This window comes from Marmota marmota, unplaced genomic scaffold, assembly GCF_001458135.2.
Source record: "Marmota marmota marmota unplaced genomic scaffold, marMar, whole genome shotgun sequence".
In the NCBI taxonomy this organism is placed as follows: Eukaryota; Metazoa; Chordata; class Mammalia; order Rodentia; family Sciuridae; genus Marmota; species Marmota marmota.
In genome coordinates, this window is record NW_025999969.1 from 4,596,954 (window position 1) to 4,622,260 (window position 25,307).

The 25,307-nt window shown below is 37.0% G+C and overlaps 1 protein-coding gene across 10 annotated transcripts in view; it reads left to right on the forward strand.

Annotated features, from left to right (window-relative positions):
* The window catches only part of LOC107154372 (LIM domain containing preferred translocation partner in lipoma), a 608,084-nt gene that overhangs the window by 163,212 nt on the left and 419,565 nt on the right, over positions 1-25,307 (forward strand). For 9 of the 10 annotated variants that reach the window (XM_015499986.2, XM_048804054.1, XM_048804052.1 and 6 more), the window contains one exon: positions 5,422-5,623. In XM_015499986.2, the coding sequence (XP_015355472.1) occupies positions 5,431-5,623 (193 nt within the window). In that variant the 5' untranslated portion in view covers positions 5,422-5,430. Of the gene's footprint in view, positions 1-643; positions 668-5,421; positions 5,624-25,307 lie in introns of those variants that run through there. The other variant, XM_048804058.1, reaches the window with a different exon arrangement.

Sequence of the window (25,307 nt, forward strand, 5' to 3'; positions counted from 1 at the left end):
TGTTAGTTGCAATTTATTAATTGTTTCCTTGAACAAGTCATTTAACCACTTACAGCCTTCCAACCTTACTTTGCATGTATGTGTGTGCGTGTGTGTGTTTGTGTACGTGTGCCCACGTGTGCCCATGCACATGCATGTGGTACTGGGGATTAAACCCAAGGCCTTCTGTATACTAGGCAAGCATTACTACTTAGCAACATCCTCAGCCCCCAGCTTTGCTTTCTTGCCTTGCTAAATGTGGATAATCATAATGCTACCTCATATGGTGGTGGGATGACTGAGTGGCCAATAGACGATCACTTCACAGAAAGCAAATCTTAAATGCATAGTTGCTGTTTGTTGTCAATGTGTGGCTTTTGTGTGCCTCCTGGATAATTAGAAGGCCATGACAGAGGAGCAACAGAGAAAAGGTAATAAGCAAAAATTATTAATTGCCTTTCATTAGCACATTACCTGGAAAATTGGTGCTCAGGGTGCCACGGCTCTGAGCCTCCCTTCACAGTAGGCATCTTGATTGGAGGAGGGCCATTGCTCTTGTTTTCCTCTCTTATGATGGGGTTGTATATATTTAGATCCTCTATGGGGATCTTCCCTTTCACTTCTTGCTTTCGTGATGATTATAAGCCTAGAGTGAAACCCATCTAGAACCAGAGGAAGTAAGAGCAGGGTAAGTTTTGGTCTATCAAAACCAGCTCTTACCTCTGTTTTTTGTTGTGTTTACCTTGGGTCTCTCTGAGTTGCCGAGTAGCCCCAATTGACTTGCTTGTTCATCCATTCGTTAAACTTTTCAGGTTTCTCTAAATCCATTTATCAAATGGAAGGGCCATATAAAGACTTCAGAGAAGAAAAATACTGTAGAATATCAGTTATTTGGAACTTTACAGATGACTAATTTGCTCATGAGTGTCTTCCCTTATTAAACATCACTCTGGAATAGCTGAGACTAGAACTGGGGCCAGAGGAACTCTGCATCTATATGACTGTATTTATTAACTTTCGTGGGTCCATCCCACATGGACTAATTTTTTTTTTTTTTACATGTTGTTTTCACTCTCATTAGATTCCTGTTCAAAGTTAAAAGTTCTAGCTGCATATGTCTTTACATGAGACCTTTAAAACGAAACTCATTTTCTCTTTCAGACTATTCCCTAACTATTCTTTCCCTACCTTCTTCTTTTCAGGACAGCTGATCTGTCCCTGACCCTCAGACATGCCTTGCTTTGTTCCTGTATCGTTATTGCCAGTCATTGTTCTTGTTGCTCCAGTTACCTTTCAGATCCTCTGTTTTAGAAGTTCTGGCTAAGGACTACCTCTGCCATGCCTGTGCTAGCTCCTGTAACAAACACCAGCATTTCCCTTATGTTTTCTATGTTACTCTCTTTCTCATTCATTATACACATACAAATATATCTTCCTCAGACAGACGTTAAGTTACTCAAGTAAAGGGTGAAATTCTGATTCATCTGGAGCTCCACTGATAAACATATAAACTCATTCCTTTCGCAAATTAGTAGATTATTTTTATTGAGTACCTATCATGTACTAGACTCTAGGATTGCAAACAACAATCACTTTTGCTGTCAAGGATTCGAGAATTCACTTGGGGATGCAGGCACACAATCAGGCAGAGTACTATATGATGAATGTGTAACAGAAGGGTGCCAGGCACTGTCCACCTGTAGAAACATGGCACACATATGAAATGAAGGACACAGTGGGTGGCTTATGTCTTTAAGGACATGGAGGAAGTAATTCTTTGCAGCTAAGTGATGTGTAGTCAAGGAGAAATCATTTTTAACTAAGAGGTAGCTTGTTTCAGGAAATGGATGAATTTCCTGAAAACTAAGACTGAAAAATCACCTTAGAAGAAGTAAAAGACTGCTGCTATTGTAGAAGTTATTAGAAATATGATTATTATTTGTTATTAAAAGATGTCATATTCTCATATTTAAATGACTGTACACTGAATCTTGATGAACCTTTAAAGATCAGATAATTCCAAGGTCATTATTACCCTATTCCATTGTCTAGAATAGTTTATCAAACCCCCATATCAAAACCTAATAAAAAGTAAAATGAACAGAGATAAAATACTACAAAATGATCTTCTTATAAGTATATGTACAACAATTCTAAACACATAGTTATTTCATCAGTGTTTCAAAACACCAAAAATGTGACTTTGAAGGATTTATTCTAGGAATGCAAAGATGGTTCAATATCTGGAAATCTATCCACATGATCCATTACACCACCAAATCCAGAAATACGGAAATGAGATGATTGTTTCCCCTATGGCAGAGAGCTAGAAATTCTAGACAGGTATATGTGACTGAGGGATAACTGTATTCATTTGTTCAGTCTCTTCTGCATAAGATATTCTTATAATGGCTTGTTGGCCAGGCATTGTGCTGGTATAGTGCGACTATGCAAGAGTTTCTAGCTAATTGGGGAAGATAGGCTAGTAAATAAATTGCTTCCTTGTGGACTGTTATAAGTTAAAACAAACAAACAAACAAACAAAACCCCCAAAGTACTAGAAGAGCACAGAAAAGGGATTAAGCTATTCCTATTGGGGCAAGTTAGGGAAATAATCAGAGTCAGAGATATTTGAACTGGAGCAAAGTAAAGAGAGGGGGACGGCATTGCTAATATTCTGCTTAAGGGCTGGAACAAGTGTTCAGAGTCATGAATGTTTATTACAACATTTGGGACTCGTGTCTCTGGCTCACTGTTGATGTGGAGGAGAATGGCAAGAGAAGATGCTGTAAAGGGCATCTGCAAACATCTGAAGCAGAGGTGGAGCCTAAATTGCCTCCTTACAGAAGGCAGTGCCAGTGTAATTCTTGGTGCTGGGCTAATTGAAGCAGCTATGGAAGTAATCATTTGCATACTGATTCTTAAGGTTTATCTTCTTTTTAAAAATATATTCTCCTGGAAGCTGCTGTTTCTTTTTGTCTATAGTATATCTGGAAAGGCCAGTGTGACACATTCAATAAGTAACATAGGATTGCTCTGGATATGTGCATCTTTGTTTTAAAGAGAAGTTATAAGTATGATATTAACCTATTTTTAAAAGCATACAATTAAAATATATACTATAGATTTACACGGTGCATTAAAACTTGAACATTTTTTGATCCCATTTACTCTTCACTTACATTCCCATTAGAGATGTTGCAAGCAAAATAGTTAGTTTTGTCCCCATTTGGTAGAAGACTGAGACTTGGTTAAAAACAACAACAACAAAAAAACCCTGGTATTCCTTGGGGTGGGGGATATACAGTGGTAGAGCACTTGCCTAGCATGTACAAGGCCCTGGGCTCAATCCCTAATGCATGCATAAGCATGCGTGCGCATACAAACACACACACACACACACACACACACGCACAGTGTTTCTCAACCTTGACACATGGGCTTGATTTGGTACTTAATTTTGCTTTGCTAAAATGATTCCAAATGTGCAGATTTGTAGAGTATAACTGACATTTATTGGTCGTTTCTCTATATTGGTTTTGTATTACACCTTAGTGGTGGTTTAGTAATTGTATAAAATATATGGTTCCTGCCTTTCAAGGAACTTGCAGTTTTTTAAGTGTGCATATATACATGCACATAAAGAAGTATAGAAAAAGAAAAGAAAGGCTCTGTACCAGAGGGAAAGACCAGTGTGGTCACTGGCTTCAATGACACGTGTCATGATTCCCAGTCAGAGTATTCCTTATTGGATCATGTTATCCTACTCTTCTGGCAAAATTCTACCTCCAGGTGTTTTCCTCCTGGTAAGATGGTCATATAATTTTCAGTGACCTTCTATGCGAACAGAAGCATTCCTTCCCCCCATTTTGAATAGCAGTTAACAGCATACAACACTTTAGTATTGTTTCACTGGTTGACAGAGAAGATCTTTTAAATCTTAGTTTTTCAGTAATGGAGGTGCCTTGGAGAGGGTTCAGAGTCACGTCGGTCATCCTCCGTGTGCACTGATGTCAATTCTAGGGCTTCACTGTGTCCCAACTCTCCTCCTCTACCCTATTTCTCTACTGTTTTGTCATGTGCTGAGGCCTTTTTTTCTTCCTGCATTTTCTTTGCTCTTTCTCTTTATAGACATCTGGAGGTAATCATGTAGTCCTCTTAATTAATTCAGTTCAATTAATAAATTACTAGGTGGGTTAGGGCTGGGAGTGGGTACATGTTACCTTCCGGGCCTCCCATGCTAGAGAGCTCTTGTAATCAGCCTTGGAGAGCCCTCCTTGGCAGGCTGCATGGAGGAGTGGTTGGCTTATCCTGGCAGAAGAGACTTGGCTTTCCCTTTTTCATAAAGTGTGTATAATATGATCAGAGCAACATCCAGGCTGGGCTGGTTGTTCCCCACGTAAAGTTAGGTTTTTTTTCCTTAATTTCCAACATAGTGTCTGCTCAGCGTAGCTCTTAATGGACATCTCTTTGTTGTTCAGGGCTGACCTATGCATTACAGATGGGTAATATTTGTTTGCTACTAAATGCCAGTAATTGTTCCAGGCATTGTGGCAACCAGTGTCCCCTGCCTCGTCATCTCCAAGTAGTTCTTGGTAGGAAGCAGAACTGCTCTTTGAGGGGACTTAAAGGGTTCTGTCAGACATCTGTCATGCCCCTCTTCCCAAAATAAGCTTTTATTGTTTCCTTAATGCCTGAAGGATAAACGTAATCTCTTCTCACTTTGGTTCTATCATATGTTTTGGTTCTGCTAGTTACTTTCTTTTCTTTCCCCTCCAGTCACATGAAACCAAGTGCTGGTATTTTTCTGCCTGTGTGACTTTCCTGCCATTGTTCAGGCTCAGCCTCTGGTCAGCATTCAGGGCCCAGCTGGGTGGCTGTCCTCCGTGAGGTCTTGCTGGCTGTGCTCCAGGAAGAAGGATCTTATCTTTTTCTGCCTCCCAGCCACACATTTTAAAACCACACTTAGGTAACATTGCCTCATTTAGGTATCACAATTTAATTGGTATAATAATTGTTTTAATCGATTATTTATAAAATTTGAAACTTTCCCCCCCAATTTCCTACAAAGAAACTTCTTCGTGTTAGGAACCATTTTTTTTTTTTTTCATATCTACTTTTCCAAGAGTATGGGCTACTGAAATAAATAATTACTGGAGAGGAGATATTCAAGCATGAGGGACTGTCGTCTTCTTGTTCTCCTTTTCTCCCAACCTTTCTCCCCCTTCTACTCTCCTTCTCTTTCTGATGATATCTCTTCCTCCCATGTTTTTCCTTTTTTTCCATATTCCTTCACCTTTCTTATTTCTTTCTTAATTTTTTTCCAGAGAGCTTTATTTAAAGTCCTTAGGCATGGATTAAGATGAAATAACCGTGAAGTGAGGTATGCCACCTTCACTTTCATGCTTCTTAAAAACTGTGTTTATTTCTTTTTTATTACAGATTCCAATAATGTCTCATCCATCTTGGCTGCCACCCAAAAGCACTGGTGAGCCCCTTGGCCATGTGCCTGCACGGATGGAGACCACCCATTCTTTTGGGACCCCCAGTATTTCAGTGTCTACACAACAGCCACCCAAGAAGTTTGCACCGGTAGTGGCTCCAAAACCCAAGTACAACCCATACAAGCAACCTGGAGGTGAGGGTAAGTGCTGGCATTTCAGATTTCAGTGTCCACCATGGGAAAATTCAGTATAATGGAAGTGATTTATAGTATATTGTTGTGTGGCCAAAAGGTGGCTTGTAAATTAATTCACAATGTATTTAGCATAGTTTTTGGACTATCAAAGGTTAATGAGCCTCCAGTAATTACCTGGCTCAATTCCTTTTTTAGAAACAAAGAGAATAAGCCCTCACAAGGGTTATATGTCTATGGATATGGCTTCTTTATTCAAAGCTTAGTGTCCTTGTGCTACCTTATCCTCTATTTCAGCCCACTGTCTCGTGGGGATGTGTCCACCATCTAATGGTTCCCATTACCATTGATCCTTTGCTCTAAATTGTTGCTATGCAATAGTCTGATGAGAAACCCATATGAAGTGAATCTAATTGAGTGCCTGGAATTATTTTCCCTTCTTTGGCTCTTTCTGCTGCCTTAGGCTGCTGGAGGATGAAGTTGTCTTCAGAGCTCTGGGAGGTTTTCACTTGCTAAAGCTCACAGACAATTCTGACTGAAGCCTTAGATTCAGGGGTTTTTAATAATCATACCTTCAGTTTACACTGAGTGGGGTGTGAAGGTCTGCCTGAAGTGAGCATTCACATGTGTGTGTACACACACTCTTGTGTTAAACTGTACAGGCAGTGCAAATGCTGCTGTACTTCTTGGTTGAAGTAGTACTATATTTTTGCCAGTCAATATCAGCAGCTCATTCAAACCTATGAAACCATAATTTATAACTAATACACAGAAGGATGCTATGCTTCTAGAAAATGAGAAAGAAGAGGTGGTGGAAGGTGAGTCAGCTGCTCTGTCCCTATTTTCCACCCCATCTCACCTTTTAAAAAGATTATCTTAGCCTTTCCATGATTTTTTCCATTACTTCTTGGATAACATTTTGGCATGTTTGGTTTAGAAATATTTCCCAAGACTTTTCCATGTTCTGCGTTAATGTTTAGTCTTTCTCTTTTCTTCCTATTTCTCTCTGACTCCCAGTAAATACTTTGCTAGTCTGTTAGTGTTTTAGGACTGATGTCAGAAGCCGGGTTGAGATGTCTAGACGTCTAGCTTGTGTGAGGTGGCCAAATGCCTAGGAAGAGTGTGTGTGGGGGGGTCATACATCAGCTTGCCTGAAGCTGTGGCTATGGATCTTTGGATGTCCTTTCCCCAGAAAAGGTGACCAGACCTTTAGAGACTTGCTCTGGAAAAACAGCAAACGAAGCCCACAGCACTCTTCTGTTCTCCATAGCAGTGCTTGAAGTTTTATTGCCCTTGAAGGAGACTGCATTTTTTTTTTGCAACTAATCAGGGTCTTAGTGGAATTGGTTTTCTTTGACTCATCATTCTTTAGTGATTGTGGGGCTTGGAAATGGGATCTGGAAGAGGATTGCTCTCATGGGGACAGGAGGAGCCATGTGTTGGCTTCCTCATTTGTTTTCTCAACATTTTCCTATTCTAATTACTCCTTGACATTGCTACTTTGTCTCCTAACTTTGGAGATAACTCAAAAGGGCTTCCTTCTAATAGGAATACAGACATGGTCAGTTAAAGAGTAAGTTGGAGGCAATGTGAAGAAGTCTTAGCAGGTATGTTGATGTCATGCCGGAGAGTTCGGCTATGCACTGCAGGTTCTGTATTAAGTAGGCCAATACATACACATATGAGATAAGAAGATGAGAGACACATACCATGCTCCTTTAGACTTTATTCTGAATACCAAGTCTTGTAGTGACTGTCACATTTCTTTGACTTTTGTTATCGCACCTACTTTTATTCTTGTCACCTTTATAACATGTAGTATATACCAGGCACTAAGCTCTTCCATGATTATATTATTGCCTTTTAATCCTAACCCTAGGAAGCCTGTTTTTCCCATAAGGAAATGGAAGCTTAATGAGGGGAGGTGATGTCTCTGTCATTCGCGGCTGATAAATTTTTGAAATGGAGCTGTGATCTGTGTCTTCCTGTGAGCAGCTTCATCCTACAACTTGCATTTCCATTTATCTTACTCTGCCCCTTCTTGGAGCTTTGCAGTCCAGCAGTTGATTAACCACTGCTCCCTTCACAGTACCAATTACATTTCTCGCCTTGATATTATGCCTATAACCTCTGGGGTCTGCTTTTTCCTTCTTAAATTCTAACTGTGAAAGTATAAAAGTACCCACATTTTCCACATCAACTTATATTTATGTGATACCTATATGTTGTAATTTTCTTTTATAAGATATTCTGCTAATAACCTTTTTCTAAAGGGCTTTGGTACACTTAAAAGTGGGGTATGCTTTTTCCCAGTTAGTAGCTCTTTACACCTTAGGTTCTTTTATTTTACTTCCATTGTTCTCCTACTTTTCATTAATTTTTGTAAAGATTTGTGTTTCCTCAGCTGTCTTCAAATGCTTCAACATTTCCAAATGCCTTTCTGTGTCTAATACTATGAGCTTGTCCACTTACCTGTCTGTCTGTATCTGTGGCTATTGTTGTTTTATCTTCTTACAGATTTTATAGTGTCAGTTGTTGGTATCATTTTCTATGAAATTATTTTGGTTTGTATTTATGATTTTGTTCCATCAATTCCTCTATTCTGTACTGATGAGGAAAACATGCATATTCTTTAAAGAGCAATATTCTTCTGCACCACCATTTAATATGATTTATCCTGAAATCTGGGTTCTTTCTTTGCTTTTAAAGAACAACAACTTAAAAGCAAGAAGACAAAACAAAACCAAAGTCTTTAATTAAACTTTTGATGGTATAACAGTATATATTTCTTCTTTTGTTCTTGGTAGATAGTAAAGTTTGTAAGTTTTCCTATAGTTCAGTCACTCTAGGAATTAGAATCTCAATTACCCTCTCTCATCCCACTCTTTCTTACTGTTTCTTTTAATAGTTTGGTTGATTAAATTTTGGAGATTTTTAAAAAATACATCATTTTAATAGATACTAATCTAGAGTGATTTGTAATGTTTGCAAGTTTGTAAACTTGAAGTTGTCTTATGGCCTAGGATGGACAATTTTCTTTATTCTTTTCTTTTTTTGTAATGACTGTTGGACCTAGGACACTTTACCATTGAGCTACATTCTTTAGTCTTTTTATTTTCTATTTTATGACAGGGTCTCACTAAGTTGCTGAGGTCCTTGCTAAGCTTCCAAGGTTGGCCTTGAGCTTGCAATCCTCCTGTCTCAGCCTTCTGAGTCTCTGGGAGTATAGACGTGTCACCACACCTAGCTAGAATTGAATTCTTTTTAAATCTCTGAAATACCTTTTAAAAAATATTGTGTTAGATTTTTGAAAAGTGAATCTATCAGATCCCAGGTGAAGATGATGCTTTCAGTTGAATCCCTTTATATTGATACAATCCTTTCTAATTTCTTGAGCACCTTCATTTCATTCTTTTAATTTTCAGAAGAGAATTTTTACTGTAGCTCTCTGAGGTACATAGAACAGGTATTGGTGCCATTTCACTGACTGGTGGAGTATCAGAAATAAAGTAGCTTATTAAAGTATGATGGAGGTAGTAAAAGAGTATCTAGAGCTCTGAGCTGATTTTCAAGGACTCTTCTTGGTTGGACCAGACAACTTCATGTCCTTTTTAATTCCATTGTTTTATTATTCTATGATTCCTCCTTGAAATTAATTTCAAAATGGTGATCCTTTTCATAAACTATTCCTACATATTACCTTGTATATTTCTATATGATAAAAATTAGGCCTCTGTTTCCAGCTTTGCTCACCTTATTCTGTCTAAGCTTTTAAAGATAGACCCGGAGAGGCAAGATAAATTTTATTAAAAAGGAGTCCTTAGCTGGAATTTAGTTTACCAGAACTTGCTATGCTTTCTGCTACCCTGAGGTTATTAATCCATTCCATGGAGAAGAAATAGTTATAGATTACTGCTAATACGGGATTGGCACAGTACTCATAATAAAATGTTGATACAACATAAATGATGGGAGTCCCCATGATGGAGCTGACAGCTGAACTTATTTTCTTTATACTTTCATGCTTGGGCCATTGTTCCTGTACTAATTGTGAAGTCTTTGAGTAGTTGAACCAGAAAAAAAGCGTGAAAGTTGTCCAGTTTAGTTCTTCCCTTTGCCAGATGTGAAGACATACACTGAGATGGCAGGGAGAGGCTTTCCTGAGGTTACCCAAGAGGTTGGAGTTGAACTGGGTCCAGATCCCAGGTTTCCTAAGTGTACTCTTTTCACTGTATCACTACCACTGGCTAAGGCAAGATTGACATTTGGATCCTCGGATTGACAATTACTAGGTTACTGATACTTGGTGGAGAGTTAGCCAATAGTGATGTAAAGTCATGTGTTCTGATTTGGCAGTACACATTTGTTTTGTTTAGCAGAGGAGTAGCATGTAAGAGAGAGGGATGGTCACTGTGGCAATGTGTTTAAAGCAATCACTTAGAATGGAGTTTACTCACTATTTCTGTCTCAAATGCATAGGCCAGTTTGGCGCTGTTTTGTTTTCTTGTTAAGGAAACCTCTTTCCATTTACACCTGAAGTCGTCAGTGGGAGAACATGGCAATATCTAAATATTTAGACTCACCGTGTGCTCTCTGGGGTCTTATAGTCCTTGTTCCCATGCAAGGTGACACTTGCCTATGACTTTGGAGATACAAATGGGATCCATCTTATTTTTGTATCCTGACAGTGTTGTTAAATTGTGAGCAGTCACAAATGAGAGGTCGCAGTGTCACTGATGGTAGTTATAATTATGCATAGTGTACCAGGAGGACAGTCACAATGAGTCTCTAATGAGACTTGGGTTTGACTGGCATGCCCTTTTTTTTTTTGATCAGAGTAACATCTTAGGCCTAATCTATCACTATGGAGTGCAATATATGGGTTTTAATTTTCAGGTCCTCAGGGGGTAAAAGGACAAGCTGTTCATTTATTAAAGGATCAGATATTAATTGTATTAATTTGATCGTTATATTGCATCTTCTTGCAGAGAAAATAACTTCTAGTTCTTGGATGCTGTTAAATCATGCCAGAATGTCATAGGCCTTATCAGATTCAGAAGCTCCATGGTGCAGCACTGGCTTGGTGGTCTGGGCATTTACATTATCAGCTTTAGCATTTGACCTTGGGTATGATACTCTTCTATTCCACAACTGTCTCCTTAATTTATAAATTAATTGGCAGTATTAATTACCTTAATGATTGTTTTAAGAATCAAATATAATGATATGTTTGAAAATGTCTTTGAAACATAAAATGCTTTACAGCCCTAAGGAATTTATTGTATGCTTATTGAATAGTCATTTATGTAAAATAGATTTGGTGCCAGACACTCTTCTAGGGCTGAAGTAATGGCAATTAGCAAAACAAACTAATTCTTGACCTCATGGACTGTATTTCTTTCTATAATAAACATGGCTTATATTGTTATTAATAATAAGTAATATTGATCAAATGATAAAATATTGTTTGTTCAATAAAAGCATTTTATAAACTTTTACATATTCTTTTGCATGTAACTTTATTTATTTATTTTCATTTATATATGAGCAGCGGAAAACATTACATTTCTTATTACACATCTAGAGCACGATTTTTCATATCTCTGGTTGTATACAAATTATATTCACACCAATTTGTGTCTTTATACATGTACTTTGGATAATAATGATCATCACATTCCACTTCATTTATAACCCCATTCTCTCTCTCTTCCCCTCCAACCCCTCTGCCCTATCTAGGGTTGTCTAGTCCTCCCATGCTCCCTCTCCCTATCCCACTATGAGTCAGCTTCCTTATATCAAAGAAAACATTCAACATTTGTTTTTTTGGGGATTGGCTACCTTCACTTAGCTATCTGACTATCCATTTACCTGCAAATGCCATGATTTTATTCACTTTTATTGCTGAGTAATATTCCATTGTGTATATATACCACATTTTTAAAATACATTCATCTATTGAAGGGCATCTAGGTTGGTTCCACAGTTGAATTGTGAATTGTGCTGCTATAAACATTGATGTGGCTGTGTCCCTATAGTATGCTGTTTTTAAGTCCTTTGGGTCTAGACTGAGAAGAGGGATAGCTGGGTCAAATTTGGTTCCATTCCCAGTTTTCCAAGAAGTATCCATACTGCTTTCCACATTGGCTGCACCAATTTGCAGTCCCACCAGCAATGTATGAGTGAGTGTACCTTTTCCCCGACATCCTGGCCATCACTTATTGTTGTTTCTCTTCATAATAGCTGCCATTCTGAGTGGAGTGAGATGAAATCTTAGAGTGGTTTTAATTTGCATTTCTCTAATTGGTAGTGATGATGAACATTTTTTCATATATCTGTTAATTGAAAAAATATCATCTGAGAAGTGTCTGTTCAGGTCCTTGGTCCATTTATTGATTGTGTTATTTGTTTTTTTGATGCTTAGCTTTTTTAGTTCTTTATATACCCTAGAGATTAGTGCTCTATCTGATATGTGAGGAGTAAAGATTTGCTCCCAAGATGTAGGCTCTCTATTCACCTCACAGATTGTTTCTTTTGTTGAGAAGAAACTTTTTAGTTTGAATCCATCCCATTTATTGATTTTTGATTTTAATTCTTGTGCCACAGGAGTCTAGTAAGGAATTTGGGGCCTAATCTCACATGATGGAGATTAGGGCCTACTCTTTCTTCTATTAGACACAGGGTCTCTGGTTTTATTCCTAAGTCCTTGATCCATTTTGAGTTGAGTTTTATGCATGGTGAGAGATAGGGGTTCAACATACGGAAATCAATAAATGTAATTCATCACATTGCTAGACTTAAAGATAAGAATCATAGGTTCATCTGAATAGACGCAGAAAAAGCATTTGACAAAATACAGCACACCTTTATGTTCAAAACACTGGAAAAATTAGGGATAATAGGAACATATCTCAACATCATAAAAGCTATCTATGTTAAGCCCTAGGTCAACATCATTCTAAATGGAAAAAAAAAAAAATTGAAGGCATTCCCTCTAAAAACTGGAACAAGACAGGGATGCACTCTTTTACCACTTCTATTTAACATAGTTCTTGAAACACTGGCCAGAGCAATTAGACAGATGAAAGAAATTAAAGGGATACACATAGGAAAAGAAGAACTCAAATGGGCACTATTTGCTGATGATATGATTATATGCCTAGAAGACAGTAAAAGTTTCACCAGAAAACTTCTAGACTAGTAAATGAATTTAGCAAAGTAGCAGGTTATAAAATCAACATCCATAAATGAAAGGCATTTCTGTATATCAGTGACAAATCCTCTGAAAGGGAAAAGAGGGAAACTACCCCATTTACAATAGCCTCAAAAAAAAAAAAATACTTGGGAATCAACTTAATGAAAGAGATAAAAGATCTACATAATGAAAATTACAGAACCCTAAAGAAAGAAGTCAAAGAAGACCTTAGAAGATGGAAAGATCTACCTTGCTCTTGGATAGGCAGAATTAACATTATCAAAATGACCATACTTCCAAAACCTCTATAAAGATTTAATGCAATTCCAATCAAAATTCAAATGGAATTCCTCATAGAAATAGAAAAAGCAATCATGAAATTCATCTGGAAAAATAAGAGACCCTGAATAGCAAGCAATCTGTAGCAGGAAGAGTGAAACAGGTGGCATCACTATACCAGACTTTAAACTATACTACCGAGCAATAGTAACAAAAACAGCATGGTATTGGCACCAAAACAGACTGGTAGACCAATGGTACAGATTAGAGGATACAGAAACTAACCCACAAAATTTCAATTATCTTGTATTAGACAAAGGTTCCAAAAACATGCATTGGAGAAAAGATAGCCTCTTCAACAAATGGTGCTGGGAAAACTGGAAATCCATATGCAAACTCATACATACTTTTGCTAATAATTATTCTGAGTTATAAAACAAATTCTACAATACTAATAAACATGTGCTAATATAATATATTATTATTGATACTGGTTTCTATAAATAATGATAAATCTTATGAACTCCTAATAATAGTACTAGAATCATAATGCCTCAGTATCATAAACTATAGAATTCTGAAACTGGTATGTTAAATCTTTGTTTCCTAAATGAGAATAGTTAATTCACCGATTATATTTTTAGGAGGTGCTAGAACTTTGTCTAGGAATGCTGTTTTAAAACAGAGAATCCTTGTGTGCAGGGAGGGGTTATTGTTCCAGTTTAGAGACTCAATAAGGCCAAGTGGCTTGTTTGGTATTTCTGAACAATAAGTTGTAAAGCTGAGCTTTGAACCTGTGGATTTCTTCCATGATGGCCACTGTCCTGTCACAGATGCATTTTGGGTAACTTATTTGGAGACTACAGTGATAGAAGAAATATACCTACACAGAGTGGATGAGATGAAGAAATATACCTACACAGAGTGGATGAGATGTGTTAGAAAAAGAAATTAATGTACTTTTGACAGAAATCTCATTCATTGTAAGCCTGTGAGTTTATGAATTCTTAATAAGATTATGGATTCTTAACCCCTACATGGTTTCAAAAGCAGTGAGTGATTTATGCCAATTTGTGTGATGAGACCTTCTTTATTTGTCTTTATGTTAAAGTATATAAATGTATATTGTAGTAGTTCACTGCATATTTTAGTTCTGGTCAGAGCTTAGTTTCATTTATTCTTTATTAGAATATAGAAAGCCACAGTGAAATACCGCCACAGTGAAATTCCACCACAGCTATTAGGACAGCTAAAATAAAAAAAAAGTTATACCATATGTTGGATAGGTGAGGAGGAACCATCTCTTACACTGCTGATAGGAATGTGTAATTGGTATTGTCACTTTGGAAAATTTTGCCATTTTTTAACAAAAGTAAACATGTACTATCCATATGACTCAGCAGTTGTACTCATTGACATTTAACCCAGAGAAATGAAAAATTATGTTTCCATGAAAACCTTTACATGAATGTTTATAGCAACTATTTTTCTATAATGACAAAACACTGGAAACAATTTAAATGTCTTCTGGTGGGCAAGTGTTTAAGTCTGGTGGTGTGTTCTCAGAATGGAATGATAGTATTCACCAATAAAGAAGGAAATAACTGTTGTTACATATGCAAACCTGCAATGATCTTGATAGCATTCAGCTGAACAGAATACAATCCATCTCGAATGGTTGTTATGTTGTATAATTTCATGTATAGGATATTCTTGAGATGACAGAACTTTAGAGTTAGAGAACAGATGAGTGATTGTTAAAGAACAGAGATGGAGGAGTGGGATAGCAAGTGAGCATTCATATCAAGAGAAAGCAACAGGAGACTTTGGTGGTGGTGGAACATGTCTGTATCTTGACTGGGGTGATAATTACATGAACCTATACATGGGATCAAATTGTTTAGAGCTATATACACAATCATGTCAATGCCAGAAGTCTAGTTCACAGTAATGTAACAGGGTCAGTTTTCTGGTTTTGATGATGCACTATAGCTATATAGAACCAGAGTAAACTATACATGGGGTTCTGTACTATTTTTGGAACTTTCTATGAGTCTACATTTCAAAATAAAAATTTTAATAACAGCAAGATAATGAAATACATGCAGATTTCTTAAAGTACCATCTTTTGTGCAACTTCAATTGCTTGTATATTTTAAGATCACTGCTATAATGTACAGCTTCTCTCAGTGGTTCTCCAAGCTAACCAGACTTCATAAAAACTTGGGGAACATTAAAAAAACAAAATACAGGTCCTAAATATCATCTCAGTCCTTCAGAATCAGAATCTCAGTGCATGGACTTAACAATATGCACTAAAACAAAACAGAACAAAACTACACTCCCAAGTCCTCTGATTGATGCTTAACCCAAATTTGGTCATTACTATTTTACTTCATTCACTCCAAGGACCAGTGCTCAGTGCTTTGTGAACCTTCTCTAGGTCCTCTGGGTGTTCTTTCTCTCTGAAAGGAACCGTTTTCTTTTGATAGTTCTACAAGTGTACAATGTAGAGATTCAGGGACTCAAAATAGTCTCACATTGCTATACTTTTCCTTCTGAGCTTTCATCTCAGACATCATTTGTTTACATATGTTTACATATGTTGTTTACATATGTTGTCCTAAAGACTTTTATTTAGGATCCAAAAAAAAAAAAAAAACAGAAGAAAGAATATTTAAAACAAGAACAATAAAAGATCGATTCTTCTAGAGTGTCCCACAAGATGTTCAGTTTTCTGTATTATAGAGCACTCACTTTTATGGTACTTCAGGTAGTGATGCCTGAAATCTCAGTCAATTTGGGTCACGGAAGGTCTATGTAAATCATCTATAAATGAATTCATTGTGGATATTATAAAAATAAATCTGACACCTGAGCCTGTGGGCAAATATACCATATAAAGAAATTATAGCCTAAAACAGTGATTGACCTAAGGAGAGAACTGTTAAAAAAAAAAAAAAGTCAAGAGTATGGTGTTTTTTTTTATCATCCTTCCTTAAAATTACTTCAGACTAGACAGCCAAGGACAGCACCTAGGATGGATGAGTGCAAATCCCTGGGATTTGGTGCCCCGGGGCTCCCAGCACTTTGCCCTTCCATCATTCTCTCTTATGACTTGTTCTCTGCATTGTTTTATATGTTGTTGTCTTCAAACAGAATAGCTGGTCTGCTGGTCAAGATAGACACATAACAGGCACTGCTCATGCATCATGAAAATTTAGTGCCATAATAGATAATGAAGGATGTTTTATGAGAGGAACTGGGGAGAATTTTGTTGAGAAGGGATGTCTGATTTGAGTCTTGGAGAATGAGTTGTTTGTCAGAAAAGGGCAGTGGACACATGCCAAGCAATAGGAACAGCATGCACAAAAACCAAGAACGGAGTCCACTGTGACCCTTGTGATTTCAGCAGCTCTTTGCTAATGTCCTCAAGGAGTGCTTGTGGTCTCCTGGGAGTAGCTCTGCAGGGGGAGTAGGATGACTTCACTCTAGGTAGATCCAAACATTGTCATGTGCACCTCTAGGAATAGCTCCAGGAAGTGGGGTAGCTAGAGAGGAAGGACCCACAAACAAGGGAATACTTATCTAGGAGTATGGGCAAGAGGCACCGTCCTTGTAGTCCTGGCTCTAAGTATCATTGCCATCTCTCCTCAGTCATCTCTTGGGCTTTAGAATGAAATGCTAAAGCCCAAGTACATTATAAATGCTAAGGCAAATGAAGAGGAATAAAGTATTCTCTTGAAACAATCTCAGGTCATCCTTTTTACCTAGTCAAACACAACACCCTGAAGAATTTGAGATGGAGCCAACTTAAACATTTTTTTCGTTGTTTTCTGTTTCTTACTTCTCCACACTTTGGGGTGACCCTGAGAAAACAGGAAGCAATGAAATAAGGATTTTATTATGAAATATTTATCACAGCTTGTAACTTTAAATATGTATGTGTACATGTGCATACATGTGAATAATTTCAGAGCACTTTCTCACGTATCTAGTTCAATCACCAATGTGTCCTGTAATTTCATTATAGTTCCTACATTATCATGGTTCCAAGACACAAATAAAAATCCGAGATTCAGAGGATCCACCATGAGGCTAATAAACAGAGAAGCCACTTTTAACTAAGTCTTAATATTTTCCCTTATGTTTTGGTAATGTAAACTAAATACTATATAATAAAAAAAAGTTCATTTTTTTTCTTTTTCCTTTTTTTTTTTTTTTTTTGCAGCACCGAGGATCAAACCCACACAGGCTCACACATGCTAGGCAAGTGTTCTACCCCAGAGCTACAACCTCAGCCCCTAATCACTGATTTTGATTTTTAACTAAACAATTTCTCTGGTGCAACAGTGTCTGAAGGATTTGAAAAACGTTTTCATGGATTTATTAGTCTCTCTTGCATCTGAAGTCCATTTTGCTTTACTGTTTACCTAATCTTTCCAGTCACACTGTAAAAGATGTCATCACCCTTCCATCTGTAGAGGGTTTAATGTACACAGTGTGAAAATCTAGCACAGAGCAAAGCTGTAATTTGAGCCTATCTCCTGATCCAAGTCTGTAGCTTTATCTCAACATTACACTGAATCTCACTTAATTTTTTTTAATAAAAGAAAGAAAAATTTCTCTGTAGTATTTCCCCCAGTGGTTGCCATTCAGAGCTGTTTGAAAATTATTTAGGATTCATCTGTTCATGGATGCACATGATATATGAAAATATAAGTCAGCCATTGTGATCTCAAGAAGTCACTACCAAGGAAACATTTCAGAAAACATATGGAATAAGCACTTTATATCTCTATTAATGCAAGTCTGTTATATCTTATTGCTTAAACTTTTTTAGTTATTACTGACAAGTTTATTGACCTTAAAATGATATTTTAATTTGGAGTTATTTTTTGTTATTGATCTGCTCATATATGTTACAATTATTTCAGTTTTATTTAGTGCTTTCTCTATAATAGTTAGTTGCTGGAAAAGAAACATTTAAGTAATATTATGTGTACCTAGAAATGTCACCAATGAAAAGGAGGATGAAGTGTCATTCATGCCCAGCTGATAGGGTCCCTGGTAGACAGATTTTGCTTTTCCATATCTCAACCTCTGCACTTAACTTTGGTGACTTTATTGGGCCAATTCAGATGCATCTCATGATATTTTATTGAACAAGGTTATATATAATAGTTAACAAAAATTAGAAGCAAATTTTAGTCCTGAAGAAGTTTACATTTTCATTAGGAACTTTGCATAAGAAGATGATCGTTTAACTCACACCATAGAGCTTTAATTAAAGCCTGTATTTGTGAAGTAATTATAGGGTTAACTCCATCAGAGGAGTCAGAAGGAAGTGTTTACTTGGGGCCAAGATAACACTGGAACATTGCAAAGAGGAGAGTATCAGGGGAGGCAGCAGTTGAGCATGTAGACTCTGGCACCAGAGAGTTCTGTGTTCAAATTTTGATTGATTTCAACCTTTAATTTCTCTGGGAACCTTGCCCCACCAGGTTGAGTGCCTACCTAAGCTCTCTCCATTTTTACTCACTTTTAAAGTAAGAGATGTGTATTTCAAAGAATTGTTTTGAATGTTAAATGAAGTGATAAGATTGGCATAGCACCTGGCCCAAAATAATGAATAGATCAATGGATACTGCTATCATTGTTGTTGTGATTAAAATTAAAACACCAACTTTGCCTCTGGGAGTCATAATTCATAGTTTTTTTCTTAATCCACAGATTTTAAAACCATAAGTGCCCAAATATAGTTCATATTGCCAATTTAAAAGCTTATCTTTGTTTTATGCTTCTATTGTACTATGATAATGTATTTGTTGCTTGACTTTTCAGGACTGGTTTGCCTGATGTTTGTTCTTGCTAGAATTATGACATATCAATCTGTCTAGTTTTTGAATTTTCATAACATCTTTCTTGCAAAGACCTCTATTTTACTTCAGCTGTGTCAAGGTGGAAATATGAAAGATTTGAGTTTATAGTATCTTTTTGAGAAGTAATATTTTTATTATTGAACTTTATTTGCAGTTAACAATGTAGATGAACATTATATGAAGTAGGCTAATAACTAGTCATTTATTTTTTAAATCTTTAATTTTCCTAAATATCAAATGACAAAGTGAGGGATATTATTAACTACATAATAGCAGAAAAATTAGTTTATTTAGGGGTTTTATCATGGGTCGTCTTCATTTCTGGGATTTATACTTGAAATTTAGCCCATCTCCTGAAATTGTATTCAGACTTGGCCCATGTGTATGTCTTTTCCAGGAAAAAGGATTCATATGTCATCAAACCCTCAAAGAGATTCTTCAGTCACTCATTAAGAAAGATAACACCCCTTACCTAAGGGGACACCAGTCTCCCAAGCCAGTTATATTGGTGCTGCTTAAATAAAGAACAGGTTTTTATTCTCTTTTTACTAAATTTAGTAGACAGAATTGGAAGAGATAACTGAATATTTGGTTGTGGCAATGGGGATGGTTCTAATAATTACATCAGAAAATACCTTGTACTTACAATATAATGTATAGTGTCTACACACAGTTCTATCATGATATGTCATATCATTATATGTCTTTTAAACACTTGCATATATTTTCCCTCCCTTTTCATATAACAAATATTTGCACATCTCTGGGCTGCACATGTGCAAGGTAGGACATAGAGATAAATAGGGCATGAGTTCTTCCTGCTGCAAGGGAGGCCAGGTGGGGATACTAATCCCCATTTTACAGTTGAGGGGATTAAGCCTTGGCAAGGAAGTTACTTGCACCTAGTCCTATAGGAAGAAAGTAGTCAGGAGGAGATCCAAGCATAACTCTTCTGAATCAAAATTGAGTTTTTGAGACTGCAGCATTTTTCTGTTGCTTAGCATATAACTATTACCTGTACATTTTAATTTATTTCTCTTATATGTGAATTTAAAATGTCATATTTGTTCTGCTTCCATTATTGCCGTTTTGAATGATGATTCATCAGTGCAGTGGCCTATTTTAGTGAACCACAATAGCTTGGGTAGAAAGAAAAAAAAGATCCAACATACTCAGGAATGGAAAGCAGCCATCTTTTTATAGCAAAAATTGCAAACATCTGGCAATTACTCTGTTCTACCTCCCTTGAAAAAAAGAATTGTCCCTTCAACTGGAGCCTGCTGCTGTGTTTAATCAAGGCAGCTATGCAAGCTTTAAGGAGCAATAGGTTTTGATTCAAGGAGGCCATTGCCTCACCCAGTTGGCCAGAAACTCTTTGGAAAATACACCATTTAATGCTCCCCGCATGCTACTGTGTTATATAATAATAATATTGATAATATGGCAATTAATAACTCTAGTAAATCTCCTTTTGCTTTTCTGCCCAGCTCATTTGTTGGCTCTTATAGCAGGTTATATATTTTGAAAGTTAACTCTTCAGGTCAAGTTTATCTCTCTCCATCTTAAGCTTTTTGTATTTCTGAATCAGAGATTCAACCACATTGATGCAACCAATAATTGCTGACTCGATTTTAGTATGAACTGGTCTGATAGAATGCTGAAGGGACAAATCCATTGATCATATAGTTGAAAAGCAATCCACCATGGTTTTGGTCCCCTAGCACTCCACCCTTATTTCTTATTCTGATAATTGTTTATGAAACTAGTTCTTCCCTCACTGGCAAAAGTCACCTCTGTTGTCAGGGGAAGTGAGAATGGCTGGTGGTTTACAATAAGTGCTGAGAGTTACAACTTCTGCATTTTTCTCTTGGGGCTGATACCAGTTTTTACTCTGGCCTTGACCAATGCATTTACCTTTTTATTCCCCATTTATCTTTCTCTTCCTCTGTCTGCCTGAAGGGTAGAGGTGGACCTTTCCCCAAACAGGTTGTTACAACCTTACTACCTACCAGTGTTCCCTTTAGTTGAGCATATTTTGGCCAATCATTATCAGTAATTGCTGAGGAATGGAAAAAACCATAATAGGAAAACATTGGTTCAATGGCATGATGATTCTCAAAAACAACCTCGCACACTAAAAATAGGTTGTTTTCTAGTGTTAGCATATCCCAGTACTTGGAAATATTTGACATTCACCAGGGTCTTTGAGTATTTTGTATACTTACCTTTTGCTTCTGTGTCTTTGGTGGAACTGTTTAACACCCTAAGCCATAAGTTTTTCCTTGATGAAATGATTTTGTTAGGTTCTTCCTCCTGCCAGTTTTCCCAACATTCCCAAACTTTGCAAAATTTTCTTATTGAACTAAATGTACTGGGGGAGAGGTAGGACTGTGACTACTGAATTTTCTGGTAAAGAAGAAAGAAAAAGTGCAAGAAGTACTAATAACCCTAAATGTGTGCCTTTTCCAATACAGCTATTTCTTACAGAGCTAGATAGAATCATGATCTCTGTGAAGCTCAAAAATGAGGGTGCTCCATTTTCTCTGTCTTCATCCAGCAGTTAGTTCTGGGCTTTCTCCCTCATGTGTACATTTGAGAACTAGAACGCTTCCTATAGCCAGCATTGTAACCCATAGACTTTTTTCCTTGAGGACCCGGCTAACATGGAAAAGGTTGTGCAGTCCCTTACTGTATTTTTCTTCTACTCCAGGGCTGACAATCTATAAGCTTCCTGGAATATAACCAGTGTTATGTTGCTGGAGCCTTAACTGTCAATGGTGATCCTCTGCCCTCCCTCTGTAAAGAATCACCTGGTGATCTACAGAATTATCCACAATAGAGGTGTTTCTGAGTGGCACAGTTCTAAAAAATGACATTTAGGTAGGCCCACCCCATTACTGATGTATGAGTCCCACCATCTCTAAGAAGTTGTTTTTCAGGCTTATTCGGTATTTCTAGTGTAACCAATAGAAATGGTACCTTTTGTCTCTGGACAGTTGTGATTTTTGGAGTTTATCTTTAATCTGATTTGAATTCTATCTTTTTAGTCTTATCGATATATAATTTCTACATGTAATTTAGTTAGTACTTAAAACTGCAAGCATCTGCCCTCTAAAAAAGAAACAAAGCAAAACCAAAGCCCTTAACAATCTGATCACATCTTGATGATTGTCACCCAGTCCTCATCAAATGGGACCTTCCTGTCTCCACTTCTGAGTTATAAATCTCTGGGAAAGGAACAACGAAAAGCAAACAGACAAACATAAGGCAGGTACTCATTTCAGTGAGGCAACACTGGAGTTACTTTGTCAACTACACTGACTTTGAGAGCTTGTGGCTCTGTGCTTTTCACCATTAAGTTCACCACATAGTCAAGACACAGGAAATTTTCTTTGATTATTGGGTGGGTAAGTCATGATTAGGAGTTTTATTAAGGTGGCACAGTACAAATTAAATTTGTGAAAACTGATATTCATAAATGTAACAACACTTCAAAAAATACAGTGGGAGAAAGTCCCTTTTGCTGAGAGAATAAACCTTAAAATGTCTGCGCATAAATTTAATAAGATGTGTGGGCACTATATTCTAACAGTAACAATTAAAGCAAAATAATGACTCTCAATCTCACTTAAAGGACAAAAGACCAAATAGCAGTAGTTCCCTGAGTGCAGATATATCCTCTTCAGCAATCTTAGATTTACTTTGACTTGACTTCGTGGTAGAGGTGAGGCATGTTTTATTTATAGCTTTACCCATGTTTTGTTTAGACTCAAAGTATTTCCTCACATTTAAGTGAAATATGCTGTTCTCCAGATCTGCCTTTGGTCCAGTTCTGCCATTGCAGGTGGCAAAGAACATGTCTAATTTCTCTTACCCCTTAAGCCTTTCAGAACTGTTATATCCCCACCTGGACTCCTCGTTCCTTTAAACTGGATGGTTCCATTGTAGGATCTCCAAAACTTCAATGATTTACTCTCCCTTGTCGTGGAAACCCTCAATTTGAGGACCCAGAATGACACAGAATGCTCTAGAATGCAGATGGAGAATGGCAAACTCAGAAAATTTCTTTGTGAGTGTGCAGGTGCCAAGAATCACCTCTACATCCTCCATGTGGCTTGTTGGGCTTACCCAGAGGACTGCTCAGTGTGGTATCATTGTGGTTGACTATTTAAAATTTTATATATATATATATATATANNATCTTTATATATATATATATATATATATATATATATATAGTTGTAGTTGGACACAATACCTTTATTTTATTCATTTATTTTTTTTATGTGGTGCTGAGGATTGAACCTAGCGCCTCACACATGCTAGTTGAGTGCTCTACCGCTGAGCCACAACCCCAGCCCCAGTGGTTGACTATTTTTATGATGTATCTTTTTAAAAAAAAAAATACAATTTTCTTTACTATTTATAGAAAATAATATGGGATCTCTTAGGGCAACAAGGTAAAAAAATGAGTTTAAATAGTTCCTGTGATTAGATTAGGTAGCTCCATTAGGATAAATAGGGTTTATAACTGAATAAATAAGTTGTAGTTCTTAGAACCCTGGTCCAAATTTTAAGGAAACAATTGGGAAAGCTGGAGTTCAGAATGAGTAATAGGTGAAATAAGATTATTAAGAACACTATCAGAATTACCTATGTGATTATTTTTTGTTGTTATTTGAACAATTTGCTCTGGCTTATCTTGTTCATGAGCTTCAATTGTCTTCCAGCTCTTCAATTTTTATTCTTTATTTTTAAGTAAGTAGAATAATCTGTTACATTCCCTTGAAATAGGACAGAAGAGGCTGGACATCCAGGGAATTTTCGGGAAGCAGATTTACTCAAAGGCTGATGTCTTATCCATTAGGCATCAGCCTCTTCTGTTCTACCACACTCTGTGACTATAACAGTGACTTGTTCTCTTGGTTTCCCAGTTTCATGCCACAACTGTCTGGTTGTAGCATGCCTGAAGGATAGGATAATTGAAAAAGTAAGCAAAGCTCTTAAAACTCAAGCTACACCATTGAGGTGACAAAGTGGCAGGCAGCAGTCATTGCACTCTTAAATTTATCTTCCTGATTTATTATATGATGTGTTCCACTCAGAATGTAAAGAACATGCAGTTAGAGTAATGGATGCTAGTGATTCAATATCTATAGACATCTGGAGCAGAAGCACTGGTGAGATCATCACCCTAAACTTCTGAAAATCTTTCTATGGCACCCTGAGAAGGCAGAGGCATAACTCAAATTCTGGTAGATAAGGCCAACTGCAAAGTAATCAGAAACACTTCTCTACCTTCATTGATGACTTTGAGCACCCCCTCTTTTACCCTGGATTCAGACTTTTTTAAAATATAGATTTTTATTTATTTCAGAATTTTCATTTCAATTCATTGAACCATTTCATAATTAAGAGTTTCTTTTTCGGGGCTGGGGATGTGGCTCAAGTGGTAGCGCGCTCGCCTGGCATGCGTGCGGCCCGGGTTCGATACTCAGCACCACATACAAACAAAGATGTTGTGTCCGCCTAAAACTAAAATAAATAAATAAATAAATATTTAAAAAAAAAAAGTTTCTTTTTCTCTCCCTCAGGCTCCTTGACTTTTTTTAAAAAATATATTTTTTTCAGAGAGCTAAGCCATAGTGTCCTTAAGAACCTATACTAAATATTTTTTTTTTGAGACTTTTTGGACTTTTTGAGACATCATATTTTACTAGTGGTGAATTTCAAGTTTCCTGAGCAGTTTAATCACATGTCATTTTCTTTATATTGAATATAACCCAGATGAAATTAACCTGCATGGGAATGATGTCAGTTTTAGACTGAATTTCCATCAGTAATTATTGCCTCTCACCAGCAATAGAATGAGCGCAAGATTGAAGACATCTTAGACAGAACCTGTGCCCATTTTGGGGACACCCAGAAATTTTCATTCCTGGAACAGCTACCAGGATGTATGGTTGTTGATAATAGACCAGTGTGTTAGTTGGGCATTTTGTTGGTAGTAGAGGAAGAACAAGGCTGGAATCAGGCAACAAGGGCTGGAGGCTTGTAATTAGAAGCTGGGTACCTTGTGAGCTGGAAGCATAAACCCCACTCAAGGGTCACCTGTTATTTGTTTCTCAGGCAGAGTATAAAGAGCTATGATTCCTGGTTAATAGCTAGCATCTGATCCTACAGTTTGACTTTGTTCTGCACATAATCTCAGACTGCTCATTGGTAGGCCTTTTTTCACTCCCCTTTAAACTGACTATCAGGATAAAGGTAATTTTATCTTAACTGCACTAGGAAGGAGGTGGCAGCCAATCACAAAGGCACCAAGAACATGACAAGA